The sequence below is a fragment of the Oryzias latipes genome, chromosome 3, assembly GCF_002234675.1.
Source record: "Oryzias latipes chromosome 3, ASM223467v1".
Taxonomy (NCBI): Eukaryota; Metazoa; Chordata; class Actinopteri; order Beloniformes; family Adrianichthyidae; genus Oryzias; species Oryzias latipes.
The window spans coordinates 18,772,189-18,798,775 of NC_019861.2; the positions used below are offsets into that span (position 1 = coordinate 18,772,189).

The 26,587-nt window shown below is 36.6% G+C and overlaps 1 protein-coding gene across 4 annotated transcripts in view; it reads left to right on the plus strand.

Moving 5' to 3' along the window:
* Positions 1–26,587, plus strand: part of LOC101166118 (synaptotagmin-7) — a 100,185-nt gene that overhangs the window by 26,135 nt on the left and 47,463 nt on the right. For 2 of the 4 annotated variants that reach the window (XM_020713656.2, XM_020713661.2), the window contains exons 2-5: positions 13,360–13,463; positions 18,862–18,941; positions 19,642–19,776; positions 25,060–25,260. In XM_020713656.2, coding sequence (XP_020569315.1) covers positions 13,360–13,463; positions 18,862–18,941; positions 19,642–19,776; positions 25,060–25,260 — 520 coding nt within the window. Of the gene's footprint in view, positions 1–13,359; positions 13,464–17,039; positions 17,131–18,861; positions 18,942–19,641; positions 19,777–25,059; positions 25,261–26,587 lie in introns of those variants that run through there. The other 2 variants (XM_020713664.2, XM_011489545.3) reach the window with 2 other exon arrangements.

The window sequence follows — 26,587 nt, forward strand, 5'->3', positions numbered from 1 at the left end:
TATCAATATGGGTTCTCATCACTCTAAATGTTTTCTTTAATCTTTGCATTTCCCATTTTGATCTCTCCTGGCTGATCTCCCAGTTGCATCATTCGTAGAGCTTCCCTCAGAATCATGCTGCTATCACTGTTTGAAAAGAAAGGGTAATATTAACAAAGTAATGGCCCCTGTTTAATTTTCTCAAATTTAAGATTTGTAGTTTAAGAGCTAATCCTTCCTATAATCTGAGAATTTTGCTTTATCTGATATAAAGTGTCCCTTTTCTCAAACTCTCAGTGGAATACTGTGTGTCTTTTAGTGAGTAATGGCCTCCATCAGACCAAAGTCACTTACGGTTTTGCAGAGTTGTGCCCTGACAGTTGTTCCTTCTGTAAGGTCCTTCTCCAGGAAAAAAATCAAAAGCAAAAAACTTTGCATCTTATTCAAAACACACACCAGCTGTTTGGTTCAGCTTTCGCTGTCTGGATGACTATGTTAGGAACTTGCTTCCAAATTCTTTCGCCCCAGAATGATAGTAACTATTGTGCTTTCAAACACTGGAATTTCTGCAGATTTTTCTTTCATTCCCAAAATGTAAATTTTGTTTTACTATAAATTAATATGCATAAATTATAAGAGTTTACAAACACAATGGTACACTGTATTATAAGTATTCATTACTCCAACATCCAAAACACAAGAAAGAGACCGAAAGATTTCATTATTTTAACAGAATATTGAGGTATGTTACACACTTAGAATAAACATGGTCTAAATGTCAAAATAAAAAAAGTTTTTTCTTAGTTTGACTTTTTATTTTATTTATTTATTTTAGTCATTTATTTAACAGGGACAGTGCACATTAAAAGCATCACTGCAATGCGCCAGAATTAGCCCAAAGGCTATTTTTCATCCGTAGTCCCCGGACAGGTGTTAAAAATTGTCAACCTAAAAAACTAAAAACATCAATTAAATACATTAATTAAAAATATACATTTACAATTAAATTATCATATAAAATACATATACTAATAAAAAGATGCACATAGTGAAAACATAAAAAACAAGTATAAAAGACAGAAAGGTGATAGAGGGGAGGAGGAAGGGCAGGTGTTAATCCAGTTCAATGTGAACATGTTTGCTGTGATATGAGCCAGTTTTTTAGGTTGTTTTTAAACAGAGTGTATGTGGTGATGTGTCTTATGATGTGAGGGACAGAGTTCCATACTTGTGCTGCTGTTACGGAGAAGGCGCTCTGGCTGAAGGCACTTCTCCTCAGAGGAACTATACAGTCTTGTTTATCCGACCCTCGAGTCACTCTTTGGGAGGGTTTTCATCTCCTTATTCACAAAAACAAGTGCTTTTTAGGTCTGTAAAGAGTCTTCTCTTTTGTTCCTAATAGTTATTTATAACACAGAGCAGTGGATGCAGTTTAATTTACTTGGACAGAGATACGATAGCGCACAATACTTAAACAAATTGCTCTATAAAGGTGGATTTTCTACAAAGCTCCTTAAAGTCATGATTGTTTTAGCTGGTTATGAGTTTGCACGTGTGGTGTTGTGTTCATGACACCTGTCATCGCTTAACAAAAATCTTATGTAGGAGAGACGTTGTCTTATTATAGGTTGAGGATCACCTGAAACTGCTTCCATTAGAAAGAGGAAGACTGAACAGCAGAAAAAAGATTAGTATACAATAAATTATATTGAATAAACGTTTGAGTAAAGGCAAACAAAATTGGGACTAAATAGCTTTAATCAGCTTGATGTGTTTTTTGTGCAACTGTTTTTTTTTAAAGTTCCTTCTTATTTACTAAAGCAAGCTATTTATTCAATTTTTAGTTATTGCCCAAGGCCTTGGATGAGAAAGCTACTGGATGATTGTGTCTGGAAAATCAAGTGAAATTTTCAGTGAAGGAGGGACTCATGGGCCTCCTTCCCTTCACTATGAATTATAAGCAGAAACTCAGTCTAGACAAGCAGGTTGCAACATGCCAACTCACAAGTTTGCATTTAAAGGGATGAAAGATCTGAAGGCAGTGCATCCTTCAAGCAGAAGCACATCAGGGAATTCTCCAAAAAGAAAAACCAAACAGAAAATGCAGCAGATGTGGCGAAAAAGAGCAAAGATTTGCAAACCAACACACAATAAAAGGCATTTATCTACGGCTAGATTCTGCGAATCAGCCACTCAGCTTGGCTTTCCACAAAATAAACCATTATGTGAGTTGATGCGTGCAAAAACAAAGTTCTGTGTTTTATCTGTCAGTGACAGAATAGTGCTGAAACTAAGACTGCATGGCTTATGACAACAACTTATTTTAGCGTATGCTTTTTTTGTCAGTGTCACAATGTGGTAAAAAAAATCTTTTTTAAGAGAAAGACGACTGTTTTAAAGGAACAGTGAAATATTTTTGCTGCAGAAATATCCCAGCTATTATCTGTTTCATGAATCACCATTGGCAATCTTTATCATGAATACATCTGATTCCTGCATTTGCATTTGCATGATGTAACATAATCAACTCAGAGTATGCACTTTTTTCAATGTAGGATGAGCCAATATATTTAAAAGAAACACAGCTTAAATACAGTATTTGATCATATTAGTGGCTTTATGTCTGCTGTTTCTCTTTGTTTTATTATCATTTTCTTTTATTTTAGCACCATCCATGTTCTGTTTTTTTTTTTTTTTTTTTTTTTAGCATTTGTCCCCATACTTTCACTTTCATTGACCCCCATTGTAAATATTGTTTTTATTCTTCAAACTTTTCTTTTTTTGTAATTTATTTCTAAATAATTTTTGTTTTTAGAAAGCTTCTGTTTAATAAGTAAGGGTTAATGGCCGATGAAGTGTGCATTATCACTTTTTAACTCACGCCGTGGTAGCCTGAACCGTCCTCCGTGAAGTGCGTTAAAAAGTGAAGGCCATTACCCAACTTCTACCAGGGTCACTTACAAAAGCAATAAATATTAACCAGTTTTTAGTCCTTAATTCTTGTTTTTTTTTCTGATTTGGATTGCTTTTCTCACAAAAAGCAGACTATTTGTTATGAGGTGCGACGCGTCGTAACAAATAGTCCGTGTCACGCCGCACCACCGCTGCAGTCAAGATTCGGCAATATAAAGCGATATATATATGCTGATCTTTCCAATGGGTTGAATAAAACATCAGTTCAGAGAGAAAGTTCACCTCTTACCATTTGTTTTTGTCCAAATGATGAAGCAAACCATTGTTTTAAAGAATCCGGCGCAGTGATACAAAACATTTAAGCTAGGTGACCGGAACTTCTTTTTTCACCGTGGGTTATCCTGTGGTATAAAACTTTTTAATGAACACCCAGCAGCCAATCAGAATCGAGTATTCACCCGGACCATGGTATAAAGTCCTTTCTCATCGTGCAATGATGCTGTGTTTGCTCAACACCATGCAGTGAACTAAATTTTATTGGATCAATCAAAACATTTATAGCTTGAGACAAAAAAGCAATCAAAAAGAAAAAGGCAGGAGTTACCAGTTATCATTAGTCACTTTATTGTTAGTTTATCATGCTGGGATTTTCCCAACAGGACTTTAATGAGTTTAGAAGTGGTAAACCAACCGGTGAATAATGAAACTCCAGTGGAGACTGATTGGAAAAAAAATTTAATACGTGTGTGTGTATGTTTATCCTCTTGACTTCTTTATTTTCACACACTCTTCAACGACCGTTCATTAACCTCTCTCAAAAATGTCTCCTCTGAGCCCCTTCAGAGCAGTTCACTCTGCTTTGCTGCACACAAGATGTTGTTCATGAAGATTCTCTTCTTTGTGGACAACACCTCACTGCTTCTACAGTCAGGATGTTTTAACTGAATAAACACACCTGTCATTCAAATGCACCAAATTATGAGTCGGTCATGGGTATGTAGTCTAAAACCCCTCTGAGACAGCCAACAACAGCCTGTTTGCTGCACCTCACCTGTCCTAAAATGTAACACATGGTGTATTTAGTCACTGTAGCAAGTGACAGGAAAATTCATGAGACTTTGTTTTTTTTCAGGTTTCCCTCTGTGGCCACATGTCTGATAGACCAAGTTGTTGAATGCGGTTTTAAGGGAAAAAGGCTGCTGAAGCTGGAAGGTTGCCAGTGTGAATTCTCCTCTCTTGGCTGGCCTGAGCAACAGGCAAACGCAGCGAATGCTTTGGATGTTTTGATTGAATGGGTCGCAGGGATGCAAAGTCATTGTGATACATTGGCATGAGAGTAATGAAGTCAGCAGACATCCATTGGAGAATCTATAGTTTCCTGAAAGAGAGAGGAAGAAATGGCAAACAGAATGGAGACATTGTTTTTACAGGACTGTCTAAAACTAAGAAGGTTCTGTTTCACACACATTGCGTCCAATAAGATTAAAGAACTTAAATAAGACTAATATGACTCTGCATTGATACAATTTAATAACATTGCATCAAAATCAGGTGAATTTTTGCCACCAATACATATTTTATACAGTCACATATCCATCCATTCTGAAAACCTGCCTACTCCTGGTCAGCCTATCCCAGCCACTCAACAAGTTTTTTCTCCCATCCATCAGAGGGGCACAGAGAGACTAACAACATCTCACACTCTCATTCAAACCTGTAATTGACCATTTAAAGTGACCTATCAACCTCTGAAACATGGTTTTGGACTGCGGGAGGAAGCCGGACTGCCCGGACAAAACCCAGCACAATTTTCGGGAGAATATGGAAACACAGAAAGTTCCCATGCTGGGGTTTCAAACCAAGGGCCTTGCACTGTGAGGCAAGAGTGCAAACCACTACACCTCAGCACAACCCAATAGTCACATATATTTTTTGTGATTTTATAACCATGGTGGTTTAGTTGGGTTAGGATGGCCAAATGACTTGGTCACCTTGAGAATACTAAGAGGTTTAAGGTTAAATGACTTCATTGTTCAGGGACTTTTGAGGGACCTACATTCAGTTGAAGTCATCGCCCATGCAGGTCAGGAGTGTTCAGCCTATTTTAAAAAGGTGAACAAACGTACTGGAATTTGACTTTTTTCCAACCATCCATATTGACCTCCTTGACGTCATTGCTCTTTCTTCCTTCCGTCCTGTACCCCCCGTCATTACTATGACTGCTCGAGGGCTTTGTCACAAGAACTTACTTCAAATGGCCGATGCTGTCGTTTGTCTGGAGAGGACCTTCGTCGGGCTCTTGTCTATTATCCCTGCTGCATGGAAGTATAATCTGCCTGACAGGACCTCCAGCTATTTTTTGCACCCTTTGACTTCGTTTGACTTTTCCAATAACATTTAAAGTTCACAAAGGATTGTCATCAGCAACGATTATTTCAGATTGTACGGCATATGTTGCAAGTGAAAAAGTTTAGGTAGAACCTCAGTCTCAGATAATTAAAACTGCAGCAGAATGTCGCATCTTTGTTGACATGACTTAATTTGATGAGTTAAAATGCAAGTTTTAATAATTTTGGATTAAATCAATGAACTAAGTAGTTTATTTAACCGTGAATGTCTGATCATAAAAAAAAATGTTATAAAATCTTGCTTGTTGGCAAAAGTATGATACAATAAAACTATATAGACAACGTCAACCACTGCTTGTTTGGAGGGAATTTCCCTCAAAATAAGCGCCAAACTTGAATTAAGGCTGTGAGCAAAGCCACATTTTGTCCCCACTTGGATTCATGGTATTAATTTACTTTCTTCTGGTTCACAGCAAATTGTCTGTGCTCAGACTTTCATAAAACTTTACAAAATTCTAGTTTAAGTTTTGCCAGATGAGATTTTTAGTAACTTGTAAACTGGTAATGTTAAAAGTTAACTTGGGAACAATTGTACATCATTATACCAACAAGATCTTAAATTTCACCAATTTGTGATTTTATTTTGGTACCAAAAATAAGATATTTGCCTCTTGATACATGTAGTTTTAGGGCAAAAATTGGACCAGAAGTGAATGTATGGATGAGAAGCAAATAGTCTTTCAATTAAACCTTGTAGGTCTACTTGCGACGCAGAACAGAAGTCTGCAATTTGTTGAGCTGCTGAAAACAAGTCATGTTGTTTCAGTAATGTTTAAAAAATAACACATCCACTCGATGAAAGCTTAGATCAAGGTAAATGGTTTGTACATGTATTGCGCTTTCTACCTTCCTCGATGTCCCAAAGCGCTTTACAGTCACAAACCCATTCACACACTGCCAAACACTGGCACCACCAGAGGCAAGGTGGGGTTCAGTGTCTTGCCCAAGGACACTTCGACACGAGGACGGGCAGAGCGGGAATTGAACCTGCATCTTCCAAACAGAGGTAGGGCGGCCCTGTATATTTTTTCATTTTATTTTTCATGGTCACTTTTACCAATGACAAAACTTGTTTTTAAGTGTCCTGTGACTCATATTCCCACCTGGAAAATCTTTGTGTGACTTGAATGAAGTTCAATAAAAAAAAAATTGTAAACTGATTTAACTAAAACCAAAATATTTGTTTTTCATTCAAAAAGAGAAAATTTAACCTAACGAAATGTTCCCAACAGTTTATTCTTGTTGTTTCACCTGATTGCTTGATTTATACAAAAGTGTTGTCAACATCCTGAAAACAAAATATGTGTTAAAATCATTAGTCAAGCCTCAGACTGGCGACCTGTCCAGGATGTACCTTGCCCAACAGTAGTCAGGACAGGCTCCGGCAACCCTGTGACCCCGAAAGGAAAATAGTGGGTTAAAAAAATTTATGGATGGATGGATAATTCAACTTTCAGAATACTTTAAAACCAGGTTTTTCTCTCTCAAATTTTCTTCCTTTGCTTTTTCCTCAAATGTTTTGTTTTTTTAACTTTCATTTTCATTTGATTTTATTATCTCAATGTTTTATCAATAATAAATTGGAAATTTCAACAAACAGGCTTTCTATGAAAAGTCCAAGTGAAGGGAAATATGAACATCTGAAAAAGGTGCTTTTACTCTGCTTAGTATTCTTCTTTGGTGTAAATGACAGCCCTGGTGGATATCTGATCATCGAAGCTATCTCAGTTCTTGAAACCTTTCCTTTTTCAGTATGTTGTGCCTGTCGAGGGTCGTCCCACTCACTGGTGGCATAATCCGTGCTTTTGCTTACCTGTAGCCCGCTTCTTAGGAGGTCCCCGGTGTCTAATAAGGTTTTTTTCTCTGTGTCGCACCAACACCATGGAACGAGTGAATAGACCACAGATAAGCACATCAGGTGGAGCAGTGGGGAATACAGAGGAAAACCGGGGCACGGTTGACAGAGACATGCTGGTGCCCCTAGGAGAAAGGAGAGCGCACTGAATCAGAGCAGAAAAGTGCAGAAGAGTTTAAAAGAGGATGCTCCAACGTCACATTAAAAGAGACAGTGTTGAAGTAGTCTGTGCATCTTTTAAAGAAGCAAAACTAATGTAATTGTCACAGGGGACTCGGATTAATAATGGTAATCATCAAGTGGTAAACTTAATAAGGAAAACATATTCCCTTTTGAGGTGCTAGATCGAACTTTTTGTCTCTTTCATAATAATTACCTTTGCCTCAATTTGCTCAAAAGGCTCATTAAGTGGTTGAGTTTTGATGCCATGTTAGGCTGGCATTTAACACCTCATTATGTTTTTCTAAACATTCTTGCATTAATCATTCCCATTGTTCATCCTTTGTAACAAGTGTCATGACCAAAACAGCAGTTCCAAGATCATTTAGCTGTAAGAAACTCAGCAAACACAACATGATAGCTGCATTAATCACAGGAAACACAGAGCAGCAGAAGCCGTTTATGAAGTCAATTTTTCAAATGTACTCTTGTAATCTGGTGTTGCAAACTGTATGATAACGTGAATGGAAACTAGGTCATGGATGCAGAAACCAGGAATATTCCAGGTTAGAAGAAGAGGGATGATATTTTTTGTGATTAATAATCCGATTTTTCTTTCATTATGTGTGTATGACACAAAATACAGAGCAAGAAGATGCTGGGCTTGTGCTCCAGTCAGTCTCTGTTTACTCTTGCAGCCATGGGAGGTCCACTGTGGGATGGCAAACAGCACAGTGGGGGTTTTATATCAAGATAATTCACATTTCTTGAACCTACATCTAACTGAAATTGCATCGCTACATCAAGACAATATCCGCCGTGTGAAGCTTCCATTTTTTAAAATAGTAAATGATGCAATCACAAAAAAAAAAAACACACACACTAAATTGTTAAAGTTTAATAGACATGCCCCCCCCCCTCCCCATTCCCAAAACAGTCCAGAAAAAAGGAACATTTACACACTAATTCCAATCGTATTTAGGGAAAAAAGGGAGTCAGTAGAGGCTCTCCCATGCTAGATGCTATAGAGGTGTTGCACATATCACACATTTTATTGCACATTCTGTCGCTCAATTTAACCACGATTTGTTTAACTCTACTTCCTTGTTCTAGTTACATTTTTATTAAACTGTGCTTTTGTAAATTAGCGGTAAACTATATTTAGAATGTATTAAATATACTGTCTATTTTATATGATTTAAAGAAACTGTTCAGCAGAGGAAACACAGTCAATGGTTGCTACATTACCTTATAACATCCTGCTTCCCCTAATCCGCTCTTGATTCCTGGGTATCCTCTGCCCTTTTCCTGCTTTCATTGTATTTGTTTTCATTGAGTTAACATGATTTTAAGGAGATCTCATGTAGAGCTGAATATCTCAATTTAAAGCTGACATGTTTTGCTATTATTCATGTGTTTTTTCACAAATGCTCCAGTTTTGGATGCCGTTTTGGATGTTACAAACTCTGATTAGACAAGCACAGGGAGGACTTTTACCCTCTGTGGCTCAGAAGGACTTATTTTTGTTATATGCCTTTGCATGCTTATTTAGAAAAACTGCAAGTAAAGCTTCATGTCCTAAACAAAGTCGTGTATTTTAGCTACATATTTATACTTGCTCTGTTTGTAGATGGTACTTTTTGGTCCTGCATGTGCTCACCTAGAAAAGCAAAATGTATGAAATACCTGCAAGGATTATTTTTCAATTATTAACTTCAAGCTGCTCACTGCTTCATGGTTAAATATAATTTATGTTTTAGTCGTCAGTTTTTTTTTTTTGTTTGTTTTGCTTATTTAACTCTAAATGTTCTTTTTTTTGTCTTAAATTTGAAGTCATTTTGTCAGCTTGTTTTGCTTAGTGTCCATTGGCCTGCAACAGATCTTCTCACTGTTGTTTCTCAACAATCATTAGTTCATGGTAATGCATCTAGTGGTCCATAATCTAATGCTCTCTCTGCAAGCAGGCTATCTGCGGATAGTGGATTTCTTAGGGTTTGGATTCTTCTCTGCATGGATGTGGTTCCAGAGTGATGCTAACTCACATCATAAAGATTGCAAGCAGGATGTGTGTGTGTGCGCGTGTGTGTGTGTGTGCGTGTTTTATATAACACAAGTAAGAAGACTCAACCACATCACAACCCTCCACTGTAAACATGAGCCAAAAGATTCAGAAGACTGAAGGATTCTTAGAGTATACAGTGAAGATCTTGAAAAGGCATACTGTAGAATAAAAAAGCAAAATGTAGACATTTTTGTACATAAATAAACTTACTCTAAGAATGAAAAAATCACAAGATGAGTGGAGAAGAATGGTCTGATGATAGAGCCTCTGTAGAGCATGTGTTAAATGAGGAGAAAGCTGTAAGACTTGATCGGAGATGAACAAAAATTAAGTGGTAGTTTTTAATTGCCCACATTACAACAATAACACCTTGGTGTGAAATGAAGTTCATACTTAACAGGATTTGATTTAGAGGGAGCACTGAGGATGAGTCAACAGTTATGAGATCCTTTAAGACTGTCTTTGGATCTTGACATATGGTTGTAATTGATCATAAACTCTTGCTCTAAGTACAGTCTTAAAGCAGGTGAATAAACTCACAGATAAAAGCTGAATTCCTATTTGTTCAGGATTTGGCTGAGGGCTATCTCAACTACTGCTCAGTTTGAGTAATATGTGAGCTACCATATCTATCACAGAGAAATGCTGAAATGAACCAAAAGCCAAAAAAAAGAAAACCTATAAATTATGGCTTCTCTTATTGTTTTATGGATGTCACATTTTCCATCTGGCAGGACAATTTAGTCCTACTCTACATTTCAAGAGTGAAAACTATAATAGCTAGAGCATAATCTGTGCATTAGTATATGACTCAGTGAGTTTAACCAATTGACATTTCTCTATTTCTTTTATTAAATGTATGTGGGGGCACACAAGTGCAAAATCTTTCTCTAACAAGCTAATCTTTTAAGTGAGCAACCTTAAGACCAGAATACATGTCCTTTTAAAATGTCCTTTCAATGACACTGCTAACATGACCACAGAGATTTAATTATGCTTAATGGCTTCTCAGCTGCTTCTGCCAACATCCCATAAAAGTGGAGTAACATGAGTCCTGATGTGAATAAGAAGAAAAGCAGCTTTGATGGAGGATTATCAACAGAGCAGTTGTGTTTTTGCAGCAGAACAAATGATTCTGAATGAGATGAACAAAACATGTGTTCATGTGGCTTATTGTTTTTGTTGTTGAGCTGAGTTACGCCAATTTTTCAGCTCCATAGTTATTGTGATGTCATCACTGGACCGGACCAAGAAAGCCGGACGATTGTTGGAACGCACCCCAAGAAGTCGTTGTAGAACTGGATATCGAAGGTTGTTTGTCAATAAAATTATTTGATAAATTATCTATTGACAAAAGTATTAAAAAGCTGCTTTAAGGTCAAATTTATAATATAATAGGAGGTACATACAAAATTCCTCTAGAGCCATGAACATAAACTGAAGGCAAGGGGTCAAAACCAATTTAAATGTAAAGAAACACTTTAAATTTATGATTTTTATGTTTTGTTTTTTTGTGTGGAAATATTTTCATTTTGTTTCCAATGATGACTTGATGAACTGCTTTCTTAGCTGCTTCTGTTTCCAAATTAGCTTCAGGTTAGAAGCCAGAGGTTGTGTCCGAATTCCTGCATACTCACTACATAGAGGAATATAGTGCCATTTTGTTTTCAAGATATAGTACCCCTAGATATTTCCCAAAAGTCTCAGCGAAAACTAGTGGGCACTGTCATCTGTATGCAGAACTCTATTGGCTTCACCACATGCGCAAACCATATGTCACTTCAGCCAAAAAAAATGTTAGTGATGATCCAAAAAGGTTTGTTACGTGGTAGTAACTAAGGTGTTAAAAATAATAAGTATCTCTTGAAATTTGTATCGTGCATGTGCAAATGTTTTCTTTCGTTTTGTTTAACTGCGGTTTACTCTCCATTGTAGGAGGATCCCACCATCTTCTGACCAAACAAAAAAGCTCTAATGAAAAATGTATGCGAATCATTACAAATTTTGTTTGTGTGTGTGTGTGTGGTTTAATTTAGTGACATTCAAGTGTGTTCATGCTAGTGTGTGTCGATAGGAACAATTGGAATTGTGATGTCTTCTGTCATTTGTCAGATCGGTGAAGAAAGGAAGTGACGTATGGTTCATGCGTGGGGTCTTGCGGTGAAACTGGTAAAGTTCTGCATACAGATCGGGTAAAGACATGCATCGATGCTCACCAGGTTGGCGAATATAGACCACAATGCATTGCATTTGAACAATTTTTTTCATGTGAAAAACGTTTTCAACATCAGAACATAGTGGATTGATAAATAGTTTTGGTAAAATGTTCATATTTATAAGGTTTTTATGTTAATAAATCACATTTACCATTAAAAAAAGTGAGCAGGGTGTTAGTCCCACGCTTTACAGTTTTTTTAGCAGTTAGAGAGTAAGGAAGGAATTTGGACATAGCCTGAGTTGGTGCTTTTACCAACAGGAAGTGTATAGTGTATGTATCTGTTCAAAACAAGGAAATAAATAAAAATAGCTCCAGAATACATTTGCTAACTATAATAATTAGGAAAAAATTGTGCAAAAAAGAAAGAAAAGAAAGAGATGGCAAACCTTGTTGATATACTTACTACTTTTGTTAAATGTTTTGTCATAGATAAACACTGTATAGATAAGCATTGTAAACCATCCTTCTGTTGGTTGATGTGTGGGATTTTCTCTGGCCTAAAAGCTTCACTTGTAGAATTGCTTTTAAAGGGTTTCACTTTTTTCAGACTTTCTTATTTGTAAACTAAATGTTGGGCCTGAGATTTTTTGTAGTATAAAAAAATCATGTCCTGTCACTTTTTTTTACAATAATAGAAACTTCTAAAATATTTATCATAAACATGTCATGGTGGAAGCTGAGCTGGCTTTTCTCTCTTCTTATCTCAAACAAATACTGACTGATTCTATTAACGAGTTGAAAATGAAAGTGAAAATCAGAAGAATGGAAGTTCAATGCACGGCCATCAGTTTGTGTCAGTCTTGTCACTTTATGCTTGCATGGTTAGGAGGTTATCTGACTTTTCTACATACCAAGCAGACAAGATCTTCTGAAATCTATTTGAAGTGTGAATGAAACGCCTAACAATCATAAAGTAGCCCTGTTCAAAACACCCCGCTGAGCATAAAATGGTCAGACTTCACACTCCAAGCGGGAAGTCTGACACTTCTAAAAGCTTTCAAAGGACTTATACTTTATTCCAGAACATGTGTCCTCCAGCAGGACAGTATTATCAGCTGCTGTAGATTTTTTCAGTTGTGCTGTCATTTGTCCTGTATGTGTTGGTGTAAACTGTTTTCAAAGTGGGTTCACTTGAACTCAACTTATGCTTTAGGAAAAGAAAAAGACTCATAGGAAATTCGGTTCTCCATGAATGGCTACTGGCACCAAGGGGGGGAAAGAGAACAGTCAGATTTCACACTGTGTTTTAGAGAAAACAGGACCAGACTCGTGTTTGCAAAAAAAAACAAAGATAAAGTGAAAAATGATTGTGTCAAAAGAGGAGCAAAGTTTTTAATGGATCTTAAAGCTGAGAAAGTGAAAAACAGAGTTTGGTAATTGCATGGCTTCTAGCCTAATGATATCATTTCCTCCTGACATATGCACATCTCCCACTGATACATCAAGCAAACATAGGCAAGAGGCTGTTATTGTCTTTTTCCTGTTTTCCCCACATTTCTTCAACTTTGTTTTGTGTTTTCTGATGAAACATTCTAGATAACAAAGATAAAAAGGAAAAGAAAAAAAAGAAAGAGTTAATCCTTCCTAAATAAAACTACAGGAGAACCTTCCCCGGTGTGTCTTTTTTGTCTCTTCCAAACAGAATTACCGGTATTAGTGCACCTACAAGGTGAAATGCAAAAGCTTGGACAAGATGTTAAGCATTAAATGCACTAATACCCTGGTCTCTGTGTCTTTCTTTTGTGCCTCTGTCTCTTCTCCTCAGGCTCAGAGTCTCTCAGTGTTTTCCTGCTGTCTGTTGCATTCGTAATATGTACCATTTGGCTGGTAGCTCTATGTGGCGTCTGCACCTGGTGTCAGCGTAAACTGGTAAGTTACTGCTTTACACATTTCAGAGCAAAAGTCTTGGCATTGATGCGTCACTAAGAAGTGGCGTTAAACTGTTAAGTCTCCAAAATAAAGCATGTGCTCCAAAACGATTAGGATACATGGAGTCCTTTTTTTTGCAAATAAGATTACTGCCAGTACTGCTTAAGTGTTCCACCTCATATTTAAACATTCAACACACCTTTTTACATAAATATGTTTTCCCCAATGTGTTTCTATACTTCTATACTAATAGCAATGAATCTGAATTCTTCTGCTTACAACAGTGACACATCGACCTTGAATTGAATGTAGACTGTGTACTTGTGGTGAGAAGTGGGAGGCTGTGTGTTTGGTCATGACAGAAAACATTAGTGCCCTCTGCAAACGTAGCTATGTGTGCAAAGAGCTTTGTGCATCGTGGCTGTTTACTTCCAGCCTCCAGCAACACTCTAGTGATTCATATGTTAATGAGTATCATTCTGCCACAGGCAAAATGAAGTGATTTTAATTCCTCATATACATTTTTATCTGCTTTCCTACATTCTGTCCTGCTTTCCTCCACTTACCTCTCTGATGTTCACCTCTGCTGTCTGCCTCTGTCTGAATGGTGGCTGTAGCACAGATGTTCGCAAAATGTACGCACGCAAAAGTTAATCACGTTTAGATGGAAAATGTTCATGCTAAATAATAAGTTACCATTGACAATAAGGCACAAAAGTAAAATCACTTTTTATGTTTTCTTTCCTTTTATTCTTCCTGTTGTTAGTTTGGATTATAATCTACAATTCTACTTTTCTTTTTAAAGTAATCAGGAAAAATAAGTCTTTAACCATTTTAGCTCTGTTACCTTTTTCTAACATGGTCTTGCGAATACAAATAATGTTTTCATATTTTTACTAGAGTGCAAGTTATTCAAGTTATAAACATTTTTACTTGGAACATTAAGGGTGATTTGAATGTTTGTCCTAAGATGTAGAAACATAAGGAATGAAAGTTTTCTTTAATTAAACAACTGCAATGGCTGGAAAGCCTGTTAACAGAAAACCTATGAAAAAAAAGAGAACATTGGGTTTTTACTCTATTTAGAATAGAAACTTTGTGTGTATTTGCTAGTATTTCTTTGCTTTGCTTTATATTATGATAATAAGATTTTAACTAGTCTAAAAAAAATCTATTCTTATTTTTTTCAATTTTTCCCCAAACTGCAGATGTTTGTTTAACCTGTACAAACCAATTATTCAGACAAATACTAGTCATTTATGTTTATATTTATTTATTTTTAAGCTTGGACCTTATGAGCTCATACAATGCCATAAACCTTTTGCAGCAAACGTGATTATCCCTGAAGTGCAACAGACAGTTTCAGTGAGAAGGAGTGTAGCATCTCACCTCTGGCGCTTTGCCCACGCAGCCAAATTGATTATCATGAACAATCCAGCTGATCTGATCTACCACTGACCAAGCCAGAAGGTAAAGAGAGGAGTGTTGACAATAAGACTTTCTATTTTCTCAGTGTCTCAAATAGATGAAAGTGACAAGAGCTTTTCCATTTGAAATTTATAATACAAAACAATAGGAGTCCTGTTCACTTTATTTTTTGCTCGCTAAACAAGCTCAAGGTAATGAAGCTACCTTTGATCCAAAAGAGTAACTGAAAGAGAGAATTCATAACAGAACATTGATTTCACGAGTTCATAAATCTTAAAAATAATTTAATTTAGAACGCGTACACATTCTGAATATTTTGAAACCATAGAACTTTGTGTTCTTGTGTTCATCTGACCACGTCACTTTACTGTTGTCAAATAGTTTGACTCTGCAGGGAGGTGAGAGTTTATATTAAAGCTCAAGGGGATGTAAAGCAGACTGGCGCAAAGAGGCACACATTCAGAGAGGAGAGGAAGATCCTGCTGGCTGGTGTTTAACATCCAGATTTGTGACAAAGACAACGATAGCACCACTTTGGAGGGCCACGCCGTTTTGAAAGAGGCGTCATTGTCTGTGCATTTCATCTCCTGTGGCATCTCTATCATCCTCTGCTCGGCTTAATAATTCCACATTCTCTCTCAAGCCTTCTATCCTGTTTCTTTGTGCTTCTCACTTCCCCTTCCACTCTGTGCGCCTCTCAGTTGCTCCTGTTTCTCCCGATCAGCCCTTCTGTTTCTCACATCCTCCTACACTCTCACCGTGTTGTGCTCCCTTCACCTTTCCTCACCAGCCACTTGAAGATTTTATGATTCTGGTGAATGATAGATGAGCTGCACTTGATAGTTTATTTTTGATTGTTTGAAGTCCATCCATCTCGGTCCCTTTACAGGCTAGTGGATGTAGGTAAAATTCAAGCCCCCAGGCTCTCCATTGAAATCATTTATGCGGGAATAAGAGGTGTGGCATGATAAATAGTAGACTGAAGAGGAATTAAAGATGGACACAATAGAATACTATCTGCTGGACACTGGACAAACGTCTAAAAATAATTTTTAAAAGCTAATCAAAAATTTCTACCTTTTTTAAATTTTACTTTTTTTTTTTTTGCTCTTGTCATAAGAAAATAGGTCAAAAATAGACAAATGAAGATTTTGGTTGGAGCTACAATTAGGGTTTACTCTGAGTGAACAAGTGTCCTTATGTCACTTAAAACATAACAAACCAGGGAGCTATTAATCCTCTCCAACTACATCTCAAAGCATCTGTTACTTGCTTTCCCAGACAGCCTTTAAATATGCATGAAGCTGCATTAATAACTCTTCATGTGGTACACTTTTAGATTTCGCTTAAAGCCTCCATATACTATATTTAAAAATTGCATACCATATATTTCACACTTTGTTTAAATATTTCTGTGACCTCGTGTGTGTATAATTGCCTATTGCCTATATGTATATATATATATATATATATATATATATATATATATATATATATATATATATATATATATATATATATATATATATATATATATATATATATATATATATATATACCCGAAAATCTAAGAAACACACTTTTCACAGATAAATAATTAAACAAACAGGTTTTTTTGAATCTTGACATCAGACTCCCACCCTTTTTTGTGTTTAATCTTCAGGAAACTGCACAGATCGTGATGATTGGAATGTGCAATAGTAGGGATTTGCTTATAAACCTAAACATTAGGCTATTAAAAAAGCAGCTTTTTTTTAATATTCATTCAGGGTTAAGCTCATCTTTAAGGTGAGTTACACTCATCTGTATAAGAAATTGTTAAATCCTGTCAAACACATAAGTCAGACAATAAGAAAACCTGGAGTTATTTATCAAATCCATGTTGTTGTTTTTTTAAAAGGACACATTAAATACTCTTGCTAAAGCTGTGAGTGTTAACAAATGCAGTGTGTGACAGAAAAACTGCAGGAATGTTATCAGCCCTTTAAATGACTGCTGTCAGTTGTCACTCTAAATTACTTGACAACCTTCTGAGCTGATTTGAATAATATATATGATGTTGATTTTTCCATTGAGTATGGAGCTGCTGGGCATTCATCTCTGTGGGATAGCAGCCATGTTGTTTTCCACAAAAACCGAAAAAAAACCACCTCAATGGAGGCACATTGCTATGGCAACGTCATCTTCGGTTTATGACTCAACATCTTGATTTGACTCTAAAGAAGAGTTTTCTAAAGAGGTAATTTTTTATTATTATTTTTTTTTATAATGGTCCTTTAGGGTTAATGTTTTTTTTGTCTTTGTATCACAAATTTATCTAGAAAGGACAACACAAGCAAATGTGTGATACTTTAGAACTTTAGCTTACTGTATGGCAGTGTCTGATTACCAGCTTACAAGCTCAAGCATAATGGGTTCATGCCTTGTGGAGTATTCCTTTACAGTAAAACATTAGCAAGAAGTGTCATGGTGGATAATTAAAACTTCAAGTTAATGAGGCAGATAATTAATAACAGCACCATATGGTAATGTAACTGAATTTTCCTACGAGTTTTGAGCCCATTGAGGTACTTTCTTGTGTTAAATTGAAAATGTTATTATTGGCATAATAATATAATCCTCTCTGTTAGCAGCTTGAGATTGTGTCTATATTGTGAATGTCTAACCCAGTCCCATGATGAAACATGAAGGAGAAGTTACCACTACATGATGGATGTCATGTTAAGATATTCTGCTTTACCTGCTGCCATGTTAACTTTGTTTGAATTCTACAGTTATTTTTAGTATTATGAAGATTAGGTTCCAAATGTTTACCTTGCACTTTTTAGTACTTTTGCCTTTTATTTGTTCAGCTCACCCGATTTGGTAGCTGGTTGCTTTTTAACAGCAGTTTTGGATCGTGTTCAATTGAACAAACTTATAAAGGCATGTATGCTTTTAATTAATTCTTTGTCCTGCACAAAAGCCTGCGCAAACTGCCTTTCACATTATTGCGCAAAATGTCTTTCACTCAGATGACACTGAGTGTCATCTCCCTTAAAAGAATTGAAGTCCATTAAAGTCTTAGTCACATGCACACTTACAGGGGGTTAACCTGTATGGATGCGGGTGCTGCAGGTTTTTAGGTTGTCCGGGCCCGTGGAGGGTCATGGAGAGGAGAGAACACATCTTAAGGTGTGTCATGTAGTCTCCTTGAGGCTTGTTCGGCCAGCTTAAGGGTAACTTTTGAAAATGGAACACATGATTGTCATGAGTGTGGTAAGTGTATTTTTGATTATTTGCTAGGTGAATGTAAGTTGCTTACACTTATGCCATACAGGTAATTTTAGTTGTTAGTAAGGTGCAAGTACTGGCCCCATGATGACCCATCTGCATGGTACCCCAACTTTACATTTTCTTTTCTGATCAACACCGAGGCACTGAAAATAACGTGTGGTACATGATTAGGTGGTGTCCGTCATTAAGTGCATATTACTTATGTTCATTAATTCTGAAAAATGATTAATTCAAATAATTGCTACTTTGCTGGCATGCTAATTAGAAAGTAAGCTATTTTTCTACTATCAAAACACTGTTTTAGCTCCAAAGAACAGACAGAACTGCACAATGTGCATTAAACCATATAATGATAGCTATTAAATTTTACTTTTTTTTAGTTAATGCATTCACACGGCTTATTTTAATACGTTTTATGTGTATCTACAATGTCTGTTATGTTGTTTGCATATTCAAGCATGAGTTCTTTTTATTTGCATCACATTGTAGTACAGCAACCCTTTGTTTTGTTAGATCCTCAGCAGCCAGCTGTTATGTTGGCATCAAACCAAATCAATCTTTGTGATGGAACCTGATGCTCCTTTGAAGCATGTCTAACAAACACTCCAGCAGCAAAGATGCAGCTTTTTTGAAACGTTGCTTCTAAAGTTTCTTCTGTCCCCTTGTTTCTCTTCTCTCTCTTTTGTCTTTGCAGGGCATGAGGAATAAGCCAGGGGTGGAAGCTACTGGCTCTCCAGATTCTGTGAGAGGCAGAGGGGAAAATAAAGCCATCAAGTAAGTGTCTTGGAGGGAGTAGATGTAGTTGCATGCAAATTATATAGGATGTGGTGATACTATCACATTTTAACAAGTCTTTTTGATTGCAAATGTAGTGCTGAAAGCTCCCTGTGCAATGTCCATTCTGAATTATTCCTCCAAGATGAAGTTATATGAAAATGCTTCTTGTTTTTCAAAGAGGGTAATGTCTCAAATAGCAAAATATGAAGATATATATACTTTTTTGTCTTAGTAAAGATTGTTAGTTTTTACAATTATCAAAATTGAGGAAAAAATGAGTCTTCCATATTTTTTAAATGCAGCATATGAAATCTTTGTTTTATTTTAGCATTAATAAAGGGAGTTTTGGATGGCCAAAGTATCATTCATTTCAATTCCACAAAGAGTCTATTTGCTCAATAATCTGGTCTTTATTTTTACGGATGTACCTTCTCTGTTTTTCTTTATCAGTGCCACACTTTTCTTTAAAAGTGCACAACCTCTTTTGTGCTATCAAGTAATATTGTGCAATATATTTAATTCAGACAGGAATGTTAGCCTGCTAGCATTACTACTAAATTAGGTCTGATTTAATTAAAATTTTACTTTCTTACTCAAACTTTTGACTGACCTTCTCTTATACATTGTGTTTTTTTGTCTAAAGCTAGTTTTATTTAACCGTTTTTTTCCCCATTCCCTTCTCTTTTTCCGTCTGCAGTGATCTAGACAGAGATTTTTGGAATAACAATGACAGCAGCAATGTGCAGCAGAGGTGGAGCTCCTATCCACCCAAAGAGTTTCTCTTAAACATGTCTCCCTACGCTCCCTATGGAGATCCTCGTCTAACACCAAAGTAAGTCTTGATCGTGGATGTCTCTGTATGAGCAGTTTATTTGAATGGCCACGTCTGCTTAAGACTTTCAAGCTAAAAAAGTGCACTGATAGACCGGGGGTGTCAGAATCCAGGCATCGAGGGCTGGTATCCAACATGTTTTCCAACCAACTTGCCATTCCTTATTGGCTAAACACACCTGATCCAGGTAAACAGCAGCTGACAATGCAGGATTTCTGGAAAACCAGCAGGAGGCCAGCCCCCGAGGCCTGGACTTTGACACCTCTGTGATCGGCTCTGAAATCACTAATAGGCTCTGAGGGGCGAAAATGAAGCCTGAAGTGGTGTAGCCATATTGACTGGAGTTTACTCTGCCAAACTCTACAACATTCCAATATTGGGCAGTTAGGAGGAACAAGGTGAAATAAGAATTTTGTTAAGTCAACCCATGGGGGTTCACCACAGATCAACACTGAAATGCCTTTAATTGTGTACAACTATGAGCTGTAGTGAAATCAAAACATCTACAACCTTGCAAATATCATTGGGTGGAATGAAATAAACTGAATATATTGTTATACATCACTGATTGCATAACTACTATAGGCAGAGTAATTTCCATATATTTATTTTTGAATTTCTTTAAGGTAGGAGTCAATGGCAAGGTGCTCTGTTGTGAAACCAGCCCCTAGTGGTCATTTGAATAACTGCAACATTTTGGAATTTCCCGGTTGGCTTCAAATTTGAGTAGCAGGATGTAGGGCTTGTTTATATAAGACAAATGACTAGGAAATTGCTTACAGAGCAGTGAATAGTTTTTCCCACCACCTGTTTTGATGTTTGTGTGTTGCAAATCACTCAGAAATCGTTCAAATCAAATGGAAAGGTCAATCAATATCTCTTTCTCTAGTTATAAGGTCACATTAAAAGTCTAATGTGGAGCGGAAAATCCTCAGTTTAGACACATCTTTTACTGAAGTCTCTTCTCAGTCTTGCCAGTCCTCATGTTTCTGCATGTCCACATTCTGGTGGTGTTTAATATGCACTGCTTGCCATGCAGCACCTAATAAAGATGTGTAGATCCATTACCTATTGTTGCTGTTTTGACAACTGCTGTTACATTTTACCCATAATGGGTTTTCGCTGAGAAGATGCAGGTTTTGTCTTCCAGAAAAAGCCTAATCAAATATTCTAGTTTGTACATTTTTAAGAAATAAGAAAACAGTTCCTGAGAATTCTAACACAAGTCCAAAGAGGCTTTTTAATTTGATTATTTCGTACAAGGAACAATAAATGGAAGCATTATGTTCTCTCTGCAGAAAAAAATCTTGACAATGTAATGGTTTTCAGCGCTCCTAACCTCAGGAGACCTTTATTACCTCTCACCTGTAGCCTGTGTTGTGTTACCATGGAGACCCACAGTCCTGAGAAATTTCAATGTTTTGAATGAACATGTTTAAAAATGTAGCCCCTCAACACCAATCATTTAAATCTACTTCTCAGGAAATTGTAAAAAACTTGACTTAATCTGGAAATCTAAGGCACTGAATGCACTGCAGAGCTTGACTCTCGTTGACTTTTTTAAAAATGTTTCCCAGTAGTTTTTCATTTTAATGAACATCTTGACATTAGGGCAAGTGCGCTTATTTTCCTTTTGGAACCAAAGAAGGATGGATGAGCAACACTATTAGCAGTTATTATCAGTGCAATAATATAATTTATGTATAACATTTTAACAGAAGGATTCCAAAAAATAACACAGACTCTGTGGCAAAAATAAAACAGTTGTTTGAGACCCGACATGTAATTAACTTATGTACACAGTGCAAAACTATATAAACAATAAAGTCTGAAAACTTCAGAAGTAACTTTACCTAGAGGGATTCCACTTCATCAGTCTCATATATGCATTTGAATAAAATTATATGTAAATACAGATAAAGACGTACAAGAGATAAAAACAGCATTATAAAGTCAACAAAGCATGAGCCCTAACTGACTTCACAGTTTTTTTATTAGCTTTTTTAACCTTTATGCTAATAGACAGTTTGTTTTATCTCACTACATATATATGTATATATGTTTTGGTGTTAAAAAATGTTATCAGTGCTATTTTATAGTGGGTTGTGTTTTCTTTGTTTCTTTTTTTTTTTTTCAAACCTAATAAGTCCATCAATGTGGCTATAATGCCTCCAAAGGCAGAGTTAGCAAAATCAAATAATAAATAAAATAGATAAAAGGAAAAACAAAGCTCATTGACCACAGCTAGGTGAAAGCTAAATTCTAGCAGTGCAAATGCATATAAAAAAACTAATTCAAAGTTGTCTGTAGTGAATAGTTCTGGACCAACATGCAACCACATTTTAAGTTAAAATGTTAAAATAGTTAAAATGCTTTAAATACCAGGGTAAATACTAGAAAAGTCAAGCACATTTGAAAACAGTCAAAAGCATCTGAATGATTTAGACATGATTTAAAAAAAATCTGGTACTAAACCAAACCAAAGACTTAATAAAACAGTTAAGAATATCTGGATAATATTGAGCTCCATATTGAGTAAGGCTAAATCCTGACCTGGTTAAACAAGGTGTTTAAAAAAAGTTAAACATTGTTCAAAGCTCCATTCATTTGTTGTGTAATGATGTAATGATGTGTAAGGATGTACCCTGAACAGGTCATTGTTCAAGGCTAATTCCCCCTCAAAATTAACAGGTTTAAAAGGGAAGTAGGGAAAAAAAACAACTGGTGTCTTCAGTTCCTTATTAACAGCTGTTATAGTTCTACATTTTTTACTATATTTTCATTAACTCCAAATGTATATCTTATACCAAATAATCCAACAACAATGTCGTTTCACATTAAATTATGTTTTTCTGTCTGCCAGTATGTAGTCTTTGTTTTTGTCATATCACACTTTCAACCTGTCCATGTTTTGTGTTTGTCTTCTCTTCTCATAGAGCTCTAAGAGACACTCTGACAGCTCTCCTCCTCAGCGCTGTTTGAAAAGAAATGCTATCCTAGGTGTGCAACAGAGCAACCGAATGTTAAATTGATACTAAAATGCCTGCTTCATATCAATCTCTGCTCCATCATTTAGATGCATTTTGCACGATCACTGAGGCATCGAGTAAACCTCTTTGTTCCTATTCTCTTTAATTACTACTCACTCAGCTCTTTTGGAGTCACCAGGTGATCAATTACTTTTTCTGTGCAGTGGAGATGAAAATATGCTAAATTCAGTGAGTGGCGGTGATCACAGTTTTTATTCGACTGCTCATTATATTTTTGACAACAGTGTTTCAGTTTTGCGTGGCATTTATAAGGCTACTAACGATCTGACTTCTGCTGTATGTGAGAGCAGATCATCTGGTCTCTGAAATGTTCTGATAATTGTTTTGCAAGATTTCAAAGATGTCTTGTTTGAGAATTTTATATCATGTAAAAACAGGTCAAAACAAAACCTAAAAAATGAAAAAAGAAAAAACTTGTGGAAGTCAAAAGTTAGGAAGTTAGTGTTCTCACCTTTTAGGCTAAAATGGCTCAACGTTTGTCTTAAAAAGGTAGATAAGGATGCAGTTTGGTCTCCCAGTTTCTTTCCAATCTGATCCTAAAATGTTTTCCACCTTTTTTTCCTCAAAGCTTGTACTTTATTGGTGTTTTGCTCAATGCACACTTGCTCACAATGACAAAACTTTAGCAAAACAACAACACTAATGACAGCTGTGAGATTTTCAATTTTGAATAGATGAAGCATTTAAAACACAAGGCTTGTTTTCCATCAAAAGTCACATCCTGGTAATGTAAGCACTGACAATCCCATCTTTCCATTGATTTGTGGATGGTAAAGCTGAAGGAACAGTGTGAGTAGAAAAATGACACTCCTAACTAAATAAGTCTAGTCAGAAGTTTAACCTCTTGATTCCTGAATTTATTTCTGGCGAACAAAAAAAATCACTTATCTTTTTGCTTTCGGGGCAGCACGGTGGCGCAGTGATTAGCATTCTTTCATCACAGCAAGAAGGCCGTAGTTTACATTCTTGCTAGGTTGTGTGGGTTTTCTCCGGGTACACTGGCGTCCTCCCACAGTCCCAAAACATGCTTCATACATTAATTGGCCACTTTAGTCTAAATCGTCCCTAGGTGTGCATGTGTGATTGTGTCACTCTGCGACAGACTGGCAACCTCTCCAGGTGACCCTGTAAAAAGCCCAAAAGGGATTTGGTGGGCTATAAAAATGAAAGGATAGATGATTTTTACTTTCAAGTAGATGCTAAATTAAAGTAATTTTGGAGCCAAAGCAGTTTGATGCATGTACTACCTGTGACTAAGATGAGTAGACCTTTCAACAATAGCACAGAAATGACTACACCCCTGTTGAATCAGGGCTTAGTAAGCAAGTCTGCATGATGTCTACAATTAATTCAATTCATAAATGTTTAGCTGCGAAAAGAAAATGTCAGGAAAGACGAATGCCAGAAGGCAATGTACACATGTTGCTGTGTTGTAAGTAAATTAATTGTTATAAATATATTTTATTTTTTATAAATATGTTAAAATGTTTGTCAAGTTGTCCTGTTGTACTGCTCTGTGTTGTGTGGCGTCCCCACATTGTGCGCGGAAGTCGGCATCCTGTTTGTTCTCGTTTCTGTGGCCACAAGGGTGTCCAGGTGAGCCGTAGTGACTTTGAGGAACACAATAATGATTTTTTTTTTTTTTTTGCATTTATTTGCCTGCTTCACTTGCAGGCAATAACTGCTTGAGATATGAAAGACATTATGTGTGTTGAAGCTATAGAGACCAGTGCTGAGTCTCACTACTTGTGCCTTGGTCTTTTAAAGCCTGAAGATGATGCATCTTCGTCATTAGTCATTTTTGCTGCTTACTTCTGAGAGCCAGAAACTTGATAATTCCAGTCTCCTGTGTTTGTGTGAACTGAAGCAAACTGATTTATTTTGATTTAAGGTAGATTGGAGATGACTGTAGCTGCCATGGCAAAAGTATCGTTTACACCCAGCCTAGGCTAGATAGATTTTTATTAAACAAAAAAAAGTTATTACTTTCTTGTTCACAGGGTTTAAAAGCCATGAGTAGAGCTTTGATTTTTATTTAAAGTCACTTAATTTCACATGCAATGTGTTAATCACTGGTTTAGCTAACAGATCTGACTAACACAACCTCTGCTTTCCGGTTCTACGTTTGTGCGTCTGTCTCGTTTATCCCTCTTTTTCTACATCTTCTCAAAATCCTTCTTCCCGTTCGTCCGTGTGATTTTGTCTGTGACTCCCACCGCCCTTTTCCACCCAGTGGGGCAGTGGATAAGGGTGGTCAGGGTGGTGCTGGACCCTCGCCGGGGGCCAGTGACAGCGGGGGTGGTGCTTGCTCCGGTACAGGAGCAGGGCCAAGTCGCAGTGACAGCGTTCGAAGCATGGTGTCTGGTGGCAGCAAGGCAGGGCGCTGGCAGACGGTCCAGAGCCACATGCATGCCGGAGGCCTGCGGTTTGGCAAGTGAGTTGATCTTGGTGACTTGGGGAAACGCATGAGGGGCTACCATGGGCACAACAGCAGCATGGTGTGGATATCACAGAAGTGAGTTTGTCTAAGTATCATTCATGGATGTCTTGCATGCACTTTAAAAAATAAAAGAATATTCGGATGCATTGCTAGTAAAAACAACAGAATGGACTGAAAACAAGTAGCCTTTCTAGTATAAACAACCTTCAGACTCATAAATAATATCACCCTACAAGCAGCAGATGTCAAAGGTATTATTATGTTATTCTGGAGTCTGCAATTCACTTAGTTCACACAAGATGCTCAGACCTTTAAAAGATGAATGTTTATTCATCTGAAGTTATATCCCATTTCAGTCTGAACCACCGGAGCATAAACAGTAGCAACAAAGTTTTATTAGGCCAAAGATACCAACAAAACATTTTCCTGCAACATGGATGAACATATTTCAATTTAAGCCATAATTCTCTGCTTGTGTAAATGTATAAAGAGAACAAAATTAGGTCTGTAAAGGAAAATAAAAGAGGATGTTAGAAAAAAAAAAAGATAACTATAGTTTACTGTGGTGTTATTTGATGCTCTGTTAAAGGTTTTTGAGTTGCGTCACGCAGAAACGGTCTCTTTTTTAAGTTATGTTCACACCGGGCATGTGATGAACGTGCGTTTAGCATATGATGTTCACACTGGACTGTCACTATCTGATATCAGATCACATGTCCGCCACCTACAGTTGGAAGAGGCTTAGCGCAAAATGTCGAAGAAATGTTGTTTCTCCACTTGCATGTCTGTTTTATGCTATCCAAAAAGCTTTATGGGGGTGTCCAACTAAACTTTGGAGATTTTCAACACATATGGACAGTAACTTTGTAAAGCCCAATCTATCTGAAAGTTCTTATATTCTTTTGCAGAAAATCCTTTCAGAATTGCTCAAATCAAGGCTTTCAGTAACATAACTGCCTGCATTTTTTTTCAGACATTTTATTTATTTATTTTACTTTGAAATGCAAATTCACTGTTTACATAAAAAGCACAAAAAGTCGAGAACTGTAAAGCATCAGGATTTGTGAAAACAAACAAAAATGCTGGCCATTACTTACATATTTTTCTAACAACTATTTATTACCAATGTGTTTTTACTGTATCTGTGTTGATTGATCATGACAATTTATTAGGTTTACTTGTAAAACTGGGAGCAAATTTTTAATGTGTCAAAGTGATGGCCTTAAACTCAGGAAGCAATGAAATGTAGGAACCATTAAAGCTTTTTTTATTCATATCGTTGTCCACCTTTAAGTGTAAAGAAGCAGATTTACCACAAAAG